The following is a 13,515-nucleotide window of genomic DNA, read 5'->3' as shown; positions in this document are numbered from 1 at the left end:
CTTAGCTGTCTAAGCAGGGTGACCACACGGCCCAGCCGTCCTACTCCTAAGCAGACGGACCCTGAGAAAGTTCAAAATGCAAACGTTGATGTTTAAGAAAATAGATGGTGTGCAAGAGTGTCCAAAGCAACGTGTTGTTTTTTTAATTTCTTTCCCTAACGTAATACTTTTATTGATTATTTGGGAGTTTCATGTATCCGATCACACTCATTTCCAAGTTACTTGTTTTGTTTTGAACAGTCTGACCTTTGTAGCCAGATGGCCTTGAACACAGTCTTCCTGCCTTAGCCTCCTGAGCCCTGGGGTTCTGGGCGTCACCTATTAACATAGTTTTGAAGGCACTAAGATAACTGAAAGATCCTGAACTTTCCTCTTCCATTCAGATAGCAGGGGGAAGGGCAAAACTGCAGGCCAGGCAACACTTTAGGGAGGAAAGGCACACCGTGGAGGTCCTGGTCGCAGCATGGGCACATAAAACCGGACAAGTACTAAATTCATAATCAGCTTTACTCTGCATAGATTGCAAAATAAAAGTATGCTGTGGCAAATACCAGTGTACTAACTGGGAGTCAGATGATAAAAACGAAGGTTTCTGTGCGGCGTCCTGTCTCTGCACACAGTAATACATGAAGAGGGAATGACAGGAACAAAGAATTGAAAGCAGCGGCTTTGGCTTACAGGTCCCGTGCTCTCTGCTCAGAATACACACACACACACACACACACACTCACACACACACTCACACACTCACACACACAGACACACACACTCACACACACACACTCTCACACTCACACAGACACACACACTCTCATACACACACTCACACACAGACACACACACTCACACACACACACTCTCACACTCACACAGACACACACACTCTCACACACACACTCACACACTCACACACACACACTCACACACACTCACACACACAGACACACACACTCACACACACACTCTCACACTCACACAGACACACACACTCTCACACACTCACACTCACACACACTCTCACACTCACACACACTCTCACACTCACACACACTCACACACTCACACACACTCACACTCACACACTCACACACTCTCACACTCACACACACTCACACACACACTCACACACACTCACACACACACATACTCTCTCACTCACACACACTCTCACACTCACACACTCTCACACTCACACACACTCACACACACTCACACTCACACACACACTCTCACACTCACACACACTCACACACACACTTACACACACACACACTACAGAAAAATCATTAGAACCGATCAGCTTATCAAGGTCATGACATAGAGGGTTTATGTGCAAAAATAACTGCTCTTCTGTAGACCAGCAACAAACAAAAATAACATCAAAATGCAATACACCAAGAAATAACTTAAGTATGCAACTTTTATATAAAAAGTGTAACTTTAAGTAATTTTATACATTTAACTATTAAAGTACATGTACTATTAAAATATAGAAAATTTAGATAAGTTTAAGTTGATTTTCTCACATTAACTGGTTGAGTATTCTAGAGATGCCAACTCTCAAGTTGGTCTGTAGATTTTCACAGAACTTGTAAGCTGACTGTGAATAGAACAGAAGGCCCAGGATAGCCAAGAACTGCGTCAGGGAGTCACGTCCTCCGAGGTGGCTGGAGCCATTTAACTTTTGAAGTTGAAACACTTGAATGTCGGGACAGAGTTGGGCAGATAAAGCAGGGCTGCAGCACGTGCCTCACACATTCCTGTGCCACTGCTGGACCCTGATCACAGCAGAGCAGCGTGGCAGCCCAGTGCTGAAGCCGGTTATCCTGTGGGGGAAATGGTTAAAGACAAAAAGATGTCTGCTATGTATCAGCCAGACCAAGGGCTCGGCAGAAGACCATGACTTTCAACACTTTAGAAAACATTTGGGAGAAGAGTTCAGAGCACGTAGAAAGGCTTAGTCTTTACCGTGGTGCCTTCTGGTCCTTACTGTGTTGTGCTAAACCACAGAACAAATTCACACTAACAGTCTGAGTGGTGCAGCGAGGAGGGCCTGCGGCTCTGTCCGCCTTCCGTACTTCTGTAAGCGCTACAGTGTCCTGTTTCTGAAGGCCATAGGCGTTTGTTCGCCTTTGTTTGTATTTAGGACCTGACAGCACATGCGTCACTGGGTCACCAGAGATAAATAGCAAGCATAAGAAAAGTTTTGTTTGTTGCTGGTTCTGTGATCGCAGTGCCAGCACACCAGATAGGCATAGTCAGGCCCAAGGTAAATAGAACCCAACAAATTAACAATGGCCGTCTTCCCTTCACGTTCCTTTCCTTTTTGTGTCTTTTTGTTGTCTTCTACTTTTTAGTTTGGGCTTTTGTTTAGTTTCGTCTTAGATGTTTTGCGAGAAGGAAAGAGCCCCACTAATGTCTGGTGTTTAAATACTAGGTTATTCTAGGAGATGGAAACATCCCCATAGCCTTGCTAAGTTTGGTTTGGTTCTCTGTTCTCAGACACTGTTGACTCCATCACTCCTGACAAGGTGCGGGGCCTGAGGGACATGCTCAACAGCAGCGCCATGGACATCATGTACTACACCAGCCCGCTCTACAGGGATGAGGTAGGTGGCCTGACCAGCTTGTCGTGTTCACTGTGCCTTCCAGTGCAGCAGGCCCGTGCCTTCTCATAGTGGATTCCTCAGCCTCAGAGCAAGGGCTTCCCAGGCGGGCCGGGCCTGGACCAACCACTTGGTGTTCCTTAAAAACACAGAGAAAGAAAGGCCAGAACCGGCAGGGCACACCTTCAGTCCCACACTCGGAAGAGAGCTACACAGTGAGACCTTGTCTCACAACAACACAAGAGGTTCATGGTGTGCGCACCTGTATTCCCAACACTCAGCGACTAAGGCAGAAAGGTGGCCGTGAGTTCAAGGCCAGTCTGAACTACAGAGTCAACCCTATCTCGAAAAATGATATAATAATGAAAAGAAATAATATAGTATATAATGTATAAATAAATATGTATGAGCCTATTGTGGGTAGAGATTAGAAATGAAGGTATCATTCTGAACTCATAATTTGTAAAATGTGTTTATAGGTATAATATATACACATATATGTGTATGTATGTGTGTGTATATATATTAATCCGTGTGTATGTGTGTACAGGTGACTATGTTTACATACACGCATACATTTCCCAGTCATTTACACTAAAATAGCTAAGAAACAAAAATACCTCTTATCACAATGAGCACACCTAACATCTGACGTTTGTAGTACCAAGAGAAAAATTACCAATCCCTGTGAGTGTAGCTGATCCAGAGACCAAAACATAGATAGTTTATGACATAAGCTAAAGAAATGTTCAGATGTCAGTGGAGGTGGCAAGGGTAGGAGCCAGTTGCCTGGATCTGAACCTGTTGGGCACCCAGGTCGTTCACTGTCACTACAGGAATCCTCACTACTTTTAGTGTGGGGTAGAGTAGTGACAGTGCAGTAAAGGAGGGCAGGTGATTTTCAATCTTACATTCACATTAAAAAGTAAGTGGGAAGCCGATAGGCCCCTTGCTTTTGGAACAGTGGCGCTGACTGGGGTTGGAAATCACTTTTGCAGCTGTCATGGTAGTGCTGGGTACACAGACGCTGGACATGAATCATCAGGGAACATTGACTTGGGGGCAGTGTTTTATTTAGGAGCAGACTAATTGCCTGGTCTTAGACTTCATCCCTGTAGACTGCTCACTGGTCCATAAAGGAGAGCTATAATTACACACAGGAGAAATCAGGCAGTGTCTATATTGGGTTTTCCCAAGGGACAAGTGGACACTGTAAGCCTTTAGATGTGATGCCCTGTGAAGGATGCGCCAGCCCCTGTGTGGCATCGTGATATCGAGAGATACCTGAGAAACACAAAACAAGGACCAGGACGAGGGCCGAATTCTTTCAAACCATAAGTGTCATAAGGACAGTAGTTAGAGGAAGCATTCCCGAGAACAGGAGCTGAAGAGATCTGATAGATTCTGTATCTTCTCCTCTGCTGTGCTGGAGGAGAGCAGGAAGCTGCAGGGAAGGAGGACAAGAGTTGGGTTGTGGGTTGTAGATTAGATAAAATAGATCCAAATAGTGGATAATTAAACTAGAAATGCTCCTGACTCAAGGGAGTGTACGAGTATACAGGGGGGTGTTAAGGAATAAAAGAAGACAGTGTATGTGCTAAATTCCTCAAGTAATTACCACACATTTGGGGAAGGTGTATGTTTGCATATTTATAGAAGCAGAAAGAACACAAATGTGATAAACGTTAACAAAAGAAAACTAGAGAGGCATAATGTGTGGTTCCATAAGTTCTGTATTGAGGAGGGGAATGTGCGTGTGAGCCCAAGGCCCGTGGAGTCCCAGGGAGCTCGAGTCAGCAGGCTGCAGTATGCCAGCCTGCTGAACATGGGTCCTCCGAAGAGCAGCGAGTGGGCTCCAGCCCAGACCTTTGGTTTACTTTGTGATGTTTTATATTTTTCAAGTTATTTTTGAATAAAAGGTTGAGGAAACAAAATATCAAAGTTAACAGGGAAAAACCGTTTTCCATCCCCTAGAGGTTGTGACTTGGTCTGAAATTAAGCCGTGTTTATATTTTAAATGAACAGTTCTCCTAGGTGATCCCATCAGGGAGTTCTGGGTAGTGCTTCTCCAGGCACTGTGAAGAACCAAAGGAGTTCATACTGAGAGGGGCTAAAGTGCTCTTGTTTGTTTACAGAAGGAAAGTCTGTAAGGTAAATCCCTGGGCTGGAGCCGGGGAGATGGCTCAGCAGCCAAGAGCGCTTGTTATTCTTGCAGAGGACCCTGGTTCAGTCCCCAGCACCCGCATGGTGGCTCAGAGCCATCCTGACTCCAGTTCCAGGGCATCATAACTTTCTCCTCTGACCTCCTCCAGGCACATGTGCTACACAGACATACATCCAAACAACACTCATAAAATATTAAAGCCTCCTAAAACATTAATCTCTGGTGTTACTCTCTAACATAGAAGTGAGTTGGTGATCAGGGACTGAAGGGGCATGCGTGTTCGCTGTGATGAGACCTTTGTAGTTGCAAAGCTGCGTTCAAAGAGTGGACACTCCTTCAACGTGGAAACAAGAGACCGTGTAGATGCAAAAGCTACCACCCACAGAGGTGCACTCTCATCTCCACAGCAGTTAATTTAGGTCACCTCTTGGTCTCTTGACTCTGAGATGGAGATTCTCAAGGGAAAAGTGTAGCTTTCTTAATGGCTACAGGAGAACCCGGGTTAGAGGGACAGGGCTGTTTCCAGCTAGTCCTTCTCACTTCACACTTTTAGAGGGTTACGTTTTTTTTAAAAACATGAAAATCGTGTGCTTTTTTGCCAGTATACCAAAGTACATACATGTCTGCATGGTTTAAACCACAAAGACCTTCAATGATACCACAGAGCTAGGTCAGTGTCTCACTTCCCCTAGCAAGCACAAAGTCCTGGGGTCAATCCCAGGCAACACACTGATGTGCACCTTTGCTGGAACTGTTGCGTGGCTTATAAGTAAGGAAGTTGGTTTTGTTTTGTCTTGTTTTGGATGGCTGATAGCATAGAAGCTTACTCTAGAGAACTACTTACAGCTCTCAGAGAAGTGCGTGCGGATTGATATCCCACACACAGCCCAATCCTACCTGAGAGTCACCTGCAGTCTGTCTGAAGGCTTTAGTGTCCATTTGTCCTGGAACTGGTAAGGTAGAGTTCCCAGGCCAGCAGTGGCAACATTCTCCAGGAGCTCGGTACAGATGCAAGCTCCCGGGGCCTCCAGAGCCTGAGTCAAGAAGTCAGAGGTTGAGCACAGCAGTCTGCCCTTGGCAGTGCCAGTGACTCTGATGCGTGTGGGAGTCACAAAGTGTGTATCCCGTCACCAGAAGATTGCATCAGACTCACTGCCATTCCAGTAGCGCCCTTAGCTTCAGCATCGTTTGTCCTGCTCTAAGCTGTCAGTGAAGGATGCCAGGCCTTCATGCGTGTCACCCCTGAGTCGCCCAGTCATAGAGCACAAGAGCGAATGCCAGTTTAAGCATTCAGGTGAAGAGCGTTGAGTAGTAGACGGGAGAGTTTGGTTGTCTCATTACTGAAATTAGAAGCTGCAAGAAGAGAAAGAAAAGAAAGCCTCTGTCAGCAACAGCTAACTGGCTTGTTAAGAAATGAGATAAAATGGATAAAACTGAAATTTTGTATCAACTGGAAGAAACATTAAGGAGGAGGACTGTGCTGAACTTCAGGTCAGGTCCAGGACAGGCCGAGTGATAAACAGTGTTTTCTTGTGGCTTCAGGGAAGGCAGTGCTCTCTCAGAAATGTCTACTGATGCTCAACTCAAGGGAAACCGCTTCACAGAGAGAAAGCATATTGTCACAAATTTATATTCTTTTTAAATATTTGCTGGGTTGGGGATTTAGCTCAGTGGTAGAGCGCTTGCCTAGCAAGCGCAAGGCCCTGGGTTCAGTCCCCAGCTCTGGAAAAAAAAAATCTAAATATTTGCTATACCCAAAGCCTGTACACTATAAAACTTTAGAATTGACACACGGTAGGATGAACTGAAGTGGAAACTTGGAGAGGTCTTTGGAGACCATACTGGGATGTAAACGGAGGGTTTCTCCATCCGTGCAGGGCTGGCTAGTATAACCCACCTAACACGCTCAAAGCGTCTCCGTGGGTAATCAGCCCGTGGCGTGTTCTGTGCTGGTGATACTGTGTGCAGCATGTCTGCACCTCCACGCCTGCCTCCTTTTAAAGCAGTTTAGTAACTGTAATAACGTAGTTAGAGTGCATCCGCCATGTTCTGTTTTTCTTCTTAATACGTTTACATTTAGAAGTAAAGTTTACAGCACTCAGTGAAGTCTAATATTATATTTTCTTATTTCAAACAGCTAGTTAAAGGCCTTCAGCAAGAGCTGAATCGATTATATTCCCTTTTCTGTTCCCGGAATCCAGACTTTGAAGAGAAAGGGGGTAAAGTCTCAATAGTGTCCCATTCCTTGGGGTGTGTAATCACTTATGACATCATGATGGGCTGGAATCCAGTTCGACTTTATGAGCAGCTGCTGCAGAAGGAGGAGGAGCTGCCTGACGAGCGGTGGATGAGCTACGAAGAGCGGCATCTTCTTGATGAGCTCTATATCACTAAACGGCGGTAAGAACCCACCCGAGCCTTGGAGGGAGGCTCCGTCATGGTGGGATTGTTAATGCTCGCAAGGGAAAGCCTTACTTAGGCTACAGAGATGGCCGTGGTTAAGAACACAGGACTTTTCGGAGGACCAGAGTTCAGTTCCCAGCACCACCTCAGCCTGCTCACCACCCCCTGTGACTCTAGCTCCAGGGAGTGCTGTGTGCACACAGGGAAACAAGTAGTTAAAATCTGGAGTAAAAGCTCTCTGCTTCATTACCTCAGTTTACACTTGCATTCTCATCTTTGTTCCTCCTCTGACTGATTCGAGTCCACGATGAAAAGCACTGATTTTGATAGTTCAGCACTTTACAGAAACAGCTGACTGATGAACTTTTACTCACAAAGTGTTGGCTTTGTTTTACTTTTAGAATAGTTGTCTCAAGATGCGACCCTGGGATGCTGTAGACGAATATTATGATAGCAAAATGATTTTTAGTCTTGGAAGAAAATGGCATTTTATCAGAGGCAGGCAGATTTCTGAGTTTGAAACCAGACTACAGAGTGAATTCCAGAACATTCAGGTCTACACAGAGGAAAAATCTGTATTTTTTAAAAAATACAAAGAACGTAAGTTTGACCTGAATTTGATTCCCAGCACCTATGTCAGTCAGCTCACAACCGTGTTGGCTCCAGCCACAGGAGATGCAGCGCCCTTTTCCAGCTTGTGCAGGCAGTGCAGTCACATTTACACACACATACACACACGCACGCACGCACGCACGCACGCACGTGCGCGCACACACACACACGATTAAAAATGAAACCTACAAAGCACATTTTACATTAAAAACCAAGCATAGTCATGATGCCACATGCCTGTTAACCTGGCCCTTGTTAGAGTTAGATAGCTCAGAGTCAGCCTGAGCTACGTGAGACTGTCTTAAAATAATCAAGGAAATACATGAGCAAGTCTGTATCAGAAAGTGAGCTGTAGCTTTCTTGAGAAAGAAAGACTAAGCACGTGTGTTACATGTGAGCAAAACAGAGCAGGGCACTAGAGTAAGATGACTCAAGTAGCCCTCGGCAGAGAAGCGCTAAGCTGCGGCTTCTCATGTAGTGGACAGACAATGGCAGCTTTAGAAATTAAAGTAGGTGGGCGCAAAGCCATGAAAAGACCTATAAAATTCTTTACTAAATCTAGAAAAGAGAAAGACTTCTAAAAAACACTGAGCAAAAGAGGACAAAGTATAAATTTTAAAGCTATGTAGACTAGGTAGGTAGGTAGTGATTACGTATGTGTCACGGGGTAGTGGGAAGGCCATCATTTGCTTCATAAAGGAGTAAGCCTCTAATTCAACGCTGTTGTGTTTGTGGTGAAACTATAAATGTGTACGTGTGATCTCATACTGCCTCCTAGGCTGAGGGAAATCGAAGATCGGCTGCATGGATTGAAGGCGCCATCCGGCTCACAAACACCTGCCTTAAAGTTTAAGGTAAATGAGCTTCTCCTTGTCTCAGAACCGCTTGAACGTCTGCGTATGGGTCGGGAAACAAATGGGGGTCTGGTCCTGAGTGGCTACTGAGCATGTATGTGCGCTGGCGCGCTCTGAAAGAGCAGCACAGACGAGATGGTCTCCCAGCGCCAGGATCTAGCAGTGCCCGTGCCCTGGGCAGCGCCCAGAGCAGCAGTGCACCAGAGGGCGGCCTTCCCTTGCCTGGAGGGCTTTACAAGGATGAACACTCGTTCCTCATCTCAGTTTACATTTGGCCATATCAAAGAAAAAATAATAAAAGTACGGAGAGGAGAAGTCGAGGCAGATGTGTGACGTGGTTGCCGGGCAGAAGTGACAAAACTGGGTCCGCAGCACGCAGATAACGAGGGTGAGCAGGAGCAGCGTCAGCGCACACAGTCTGGCATCTCCCAAGACACGGCTCGCAGGCTCAACTTGGCTGCCATTTTCAGGACTTGTCAGGGCTGAGAGGAGAAGTGCCTTCTCTTGCCAGGGACAGAGTGAAAGCAGTCATTAGACTCCTTTAGACAGTGCTCGAGTGAAGGATCGGGTGTCAGCACTGACCGCACTCGGGACGAAGGCGTTCTTACCTGCGTCGTAGATACAAGATGGCATGGCCTCTCACCCTTAATCTCTGCTGAGCCAGTGCGCCACATTCCTGCTCCTGCTGTGTCTCTCCTATAGGACCTTAATGTGGGTTAATAAAGCATGGATGATAGAGGAAAGAACTACACTGACCCTCTGGCCTGCAGTTCTGTAACTGTTATTTTTGTGAGTATAGGGAGTGTCTTTGTGTAAACCACACGTGTGCCTAGTGCCTGCTGAGGCCATGTCTGGTACCAGAGCTTTCTGTGGGTGCTGGGAACTGAACTGGGGCGCTCTGTAAAAAAGTAGGTGCTCTTAAGCACTAAGCCATCTCTCCAGCTCCCCACACAGTTTGTCTTTTAACTTACACATTTAAAAAGCTCATTGTTGACGGCAAGTCCTTGGCCAGCACGCACAAGCCCCAGGCCTAGGACTGCCCAGGGGATGAAATGGTTCATTTGAAACGTGCACTTAAAGAATATGATCTCAGGGTTATCCTGATCTACTGTGAACTCCAGCTGTACCAACACTGCCATGTGTAATTAATGCTAAAACTGTTAATGTATCTGGTAAGTAAAGTAAACTTCTCACTAGAGAATTAGAACGCATGTTTATTATGGCCATAGCTTTGGTACCACGTGATTAGAGTCTGCACTGTAGTTGAGCTTCTTCTGATACAAGCCATACGTAGCTTAATAAAGACCTCTCATTGTATTGAGAGGAGAACAGAAGTCCAGATTAAAGAGGAGTATCTAAGAACCGGATGAGTCATGCTTGGGACCTAAGGGGTCAGAGGAGAGCAGAGGGTTCTCCATGTGGATAGCCATCAGATGCCTGACTTGAGAATGCTGCTGTCCATCCTGTCTCAGCCAACTTTTGAGAGCACTGACAAGTGTCAGCGTGTGAGGCACACAGTTACACATTAGTTTGCCTGTGGTTTTGTCCTGTCTGTTAGTGATGTTAGCCAAGCTGTTTACTCATGTCTGAGTAAATCGGGGGCTACACTCAACACCTAACCTTCCTGTTTTCAAAAATCTTTGATGCCGAGATGGCTCGGCAGGGCTGACTTCAATCCCTGCAACCCACATTCAGGTAGTGAACGTTATACAACTGTCCTCTGACCTCCTCATGTGTACACACATGCCCCTACACACACATACAGATCATACATGTACACAATCAATTATTTTTCAATCTTCTAATTATCTTACGGTTATAAGTAAAGCAGTCTAGCCTCTGTGAGAGAACAGTGCCTCTGCATGCTTGTCACGCAGCAGCCATCATAAGCGGTACGATATGAGAGGACCAATTTTCATAGTTAGGCAGGGACTAGCCAGTCAGGAAGCATTTTGCATAGAATGTCATAACTTTCTCTTCTCACCTATTTTTGGTATGTTGCGGGGAGGCTGGTGTGAGAGTGTGAGTATGTATGTGGGTGTGTACATGAGTGTGTATGTGTCTGGTGCCTGCACTTGAGTGTGCAGGTGTTTGCCCAGCCTACATAAGAGATCAGAGCACAAAGCCAGATGTCTTCCTTTGTCTCCTGCCTTGTTGCCCTAAGACAGATTCTCTCATGGTATTTTGACTGGATGGCTGGCTTGTAGGATTTCAGAATCCTGCTGCTGCCCCACTACTCTGGGGCTACAGGCTTGTATAACCACACCCGGGGTTTACTTTTTTACATGAATTCGGGAGATTAACATTTAGGTCCTTCTGCTTAAAGAGTGAGTGCTCTTACCCACTGAGCCAATCCTTCACCCTTCTTTATCTTTTGAGGCAGAGTCTTGCCAAGTAGACTAGGCTAATTTCGAAATTACTGTGTGGCCTAGGCTGGCCTCAAAGTCCCAGTCCTGCCTCAGTCTCATGAGTGTTGGGAGTACAGACATGAGCCACGTGTGTGGCTTGATTTTTCTCCTTCCTCCAGCCCTTCTGACTTTATAGGAGAGCTGGATTATATCCTCTGTGTCCATTCTTTGCAGTGCTTTTCCTTGGGCTGGGCACAGCTAGGTGGTAGCATATACCAGAGCTCCAGGTTCAGGAACATGAAGGCACCATTTCAGAATATTCATTCAAAATAAATATTCATGTGTGTTGCTTCATTCTAAAAAGTCAATCTGTGGTCTTTTTGGAAAGAGTTACGGGTGTACAAAGTTGGAGGCCAAGACAGTCACAATATAGTTAAGGAGATGTGATGGGATATTAAGATTAGAATCTGACTTGCATGATGCCTTTTTTTCTGGGTCTTTCTTTCACCCTGTCTTCTAGAGTCCCCTTCCTCCTGCTGACTAAATGTAGAACTGTCCATGTTCTGAGCACAGCCAGGCTGGCTCATTCACTTTCTTGCCACTACCCGGATGGGGATGGGGATGTAGTTGTAGATGGGGAAAGATACAGTTCTGTACCCCTGCTCGGCCACATACTACAGAGATCTTGAACTTATGAGCAGAAATAAGGTTTAGCGACAGTGGAAGTGCACACTCCAGAAGTTCTCATCCATCTCCTTCCAGGAACCGTGGCCAGCTTCCATGCTCGCATGTCCCCAACGGGTGACAGCTGTGCTGCCCTCCTTGGGACTGTTGCTTGCCTTGTTTATTTTAAGAGAGTCCCCCCCCCCCAAATCAGTAGTATCCCAATTTTGGGGAATGTCCACACACTACTACCAGGTTAAGCCTCCCCAAATATGGGTTAAGTTCTGTTCTGAATTAAGACTATATTCCTTAAGAGTCCGATGTTACTTAAAGAGTGAGATCTGAATGTTGTCATCCCATGTAGACTTTCTCCTACACCCAGACTTTCTGTCTTATCTATTTTCTCAAACATCCTCCAGTACCTGTCTCTCTGCTTTAGACTACATGAGTATCAGTCTTGTCCCCAGCACTGATGCCCTAGCCTGCGCTGTAGAAATCCTCACTGTCTTGTACCGGCCTTGGCCTGCTGCACCTCTGTAAAACCCTCAGAGTTGGAGGCTCCCCCTTCTTGGGAACAGCAGTGATCTTGATCCGTCACACACATCCTGGTTCAATGTGTGCCTGTCTAAGATAGAAAACAGTGGCATGCTTCTCCTCACCGTCTCCTTTCCTCAGCTTTAACTTGTTATGTTTTAAATTAATCAAATTATTATAAGATAGCTGATGGCCATAGTTAGTGTAATGTAGGCAAATGTACTTAGAGGTGATGTTATTGTTTATACTTTATTATATAACATGTTATCCTCAGATTCTATTGAAAATAACACTCCAGCTTTTGCTAAATTTAGGATGGCCTTTTTTTCATTTTAGGTTGAGAATTTCTTCTGTATGGGATCTCCGCTAGCAGTTTTTTTAGCATTACGCGGCATCCGACCAGGAAATACCGGAAGTCAAGACCACATTTTACCTAGAGAGATCTGTAACCGCTTACTAAATATTTTTCATCCTACAGACCCAGTGGTGAGTTTCAGCATGAACTTCCTAGATAGTGAGCTGATGCTCTGTGAGAAACCTTGCCAGGTACTGTGCATGAACAAGGAAATTCATTATCTGGCTCATTGGGAAAGGTTGTGTATTGGTTCATTCAGAGTTCATGAAATAAAACGTTGAGATGGTCTCCTATTGCACTGGTAACATCAGGGACCAGAGTGGTGGTTGTTAAGACACCTGCTGTTCTTGCATAGAACCTGGGTGTGGTTCCCAGCATCCACATCCCATGACTCCTACCCTCTGTAAGTCCACCTTCAGTGAGGTCCTTCCTCTGGCCTTTATGGGCACTGCATGCACATGGTCCACATATACATGAACCAACTCTCTTTAAACAATTATAACAGTAATATCCCTGGACAACTGGACAGGAGGCAACGCCTACTAGACTTTAAACATGAGGCAGTTTTAATCTTGGTGGCCTGTGAACAGTAAGATCAAACTTGCTTCAAAGGCTGGCCAGAGAGCTTGCCATACACCTGTCCGCCTGAGGTCACTCCTGCAGCCCACCTGATAGAAGGCGGAAAGCAATTCCCAGAGTGGACCTCTGTGGTCGACACGTGCTTAAACACAAAATTAAACACATGAGTAATAGACTTCAAATGTCCTGCTTTAAGTAACGTTTTTCAGAACAACAACATAAAATTGACATAAGTCTGGCAGTCCTCTTACCCCAAAAGCAAGGAAGGAGGTAAAGCCATGCATTTAGTTGAGTGAAAGTGTAAAATACTCGGGTTTTTTTCAGTTTTGTACTACCTTTGTTTTTTTACCGTCTCTTAATGTAAGCACATCACGCTGTTATGTCCAGGTGTTTAGTG

General features: G+C 45.5%; 1 protein-coding gene across 18 annotated transcripts in view; it reads left to right on the top strand.

Moving 5' to 3' along the window:
- Positions 1-13,515, top strand: part of Ddhd1 (DDHD domain containing 1) — a 67,685-nt gene that overhangs the window by 43,358 nt on the left and 10,812 nt on the right. For 10 of the 18 annotated variants that reach the window (XR_015637959.1, XR_015637958.1, XM_087585545.1 and 7 more), the window contains 4 exon segments: positions 2,503-2,609; positions 6,908-7,170; positions 8,564-8,639; positions 12,521-12,670. Coding sequence is in view for 8 of the 18 variants with exons in the window: in XM_087585545.1 (XP_087441671.1) it covers positions 2,503-2,609; positions 6,908-7,170; positions 8,564-8,639; positions 12,521-12,670 (596 nt within the window). In the remaining 10 variants the exon portion in view is untranslated. 18 annotated transcript variants of the gene reach the window in all.

The sequence above is a fragment of the Rattus norvegicus genome, chromosome 15 (assembly GCF_021556685.1).
Source record: "Rattus norvegicus strain SHRSP/BbbUtx chromosome 15, alternate assembly SHRSP_T2T, whole genome shotgun sequence".
Lineage (NCBI taxonomy): Eukaryota > Metazoa > Chordata > Mammalia > Rodentia > Muridae > Rattus > Rattus norvegicus.
This window is presented reverse-complemented; position numbering and strand designations above follow the sequence as displayed.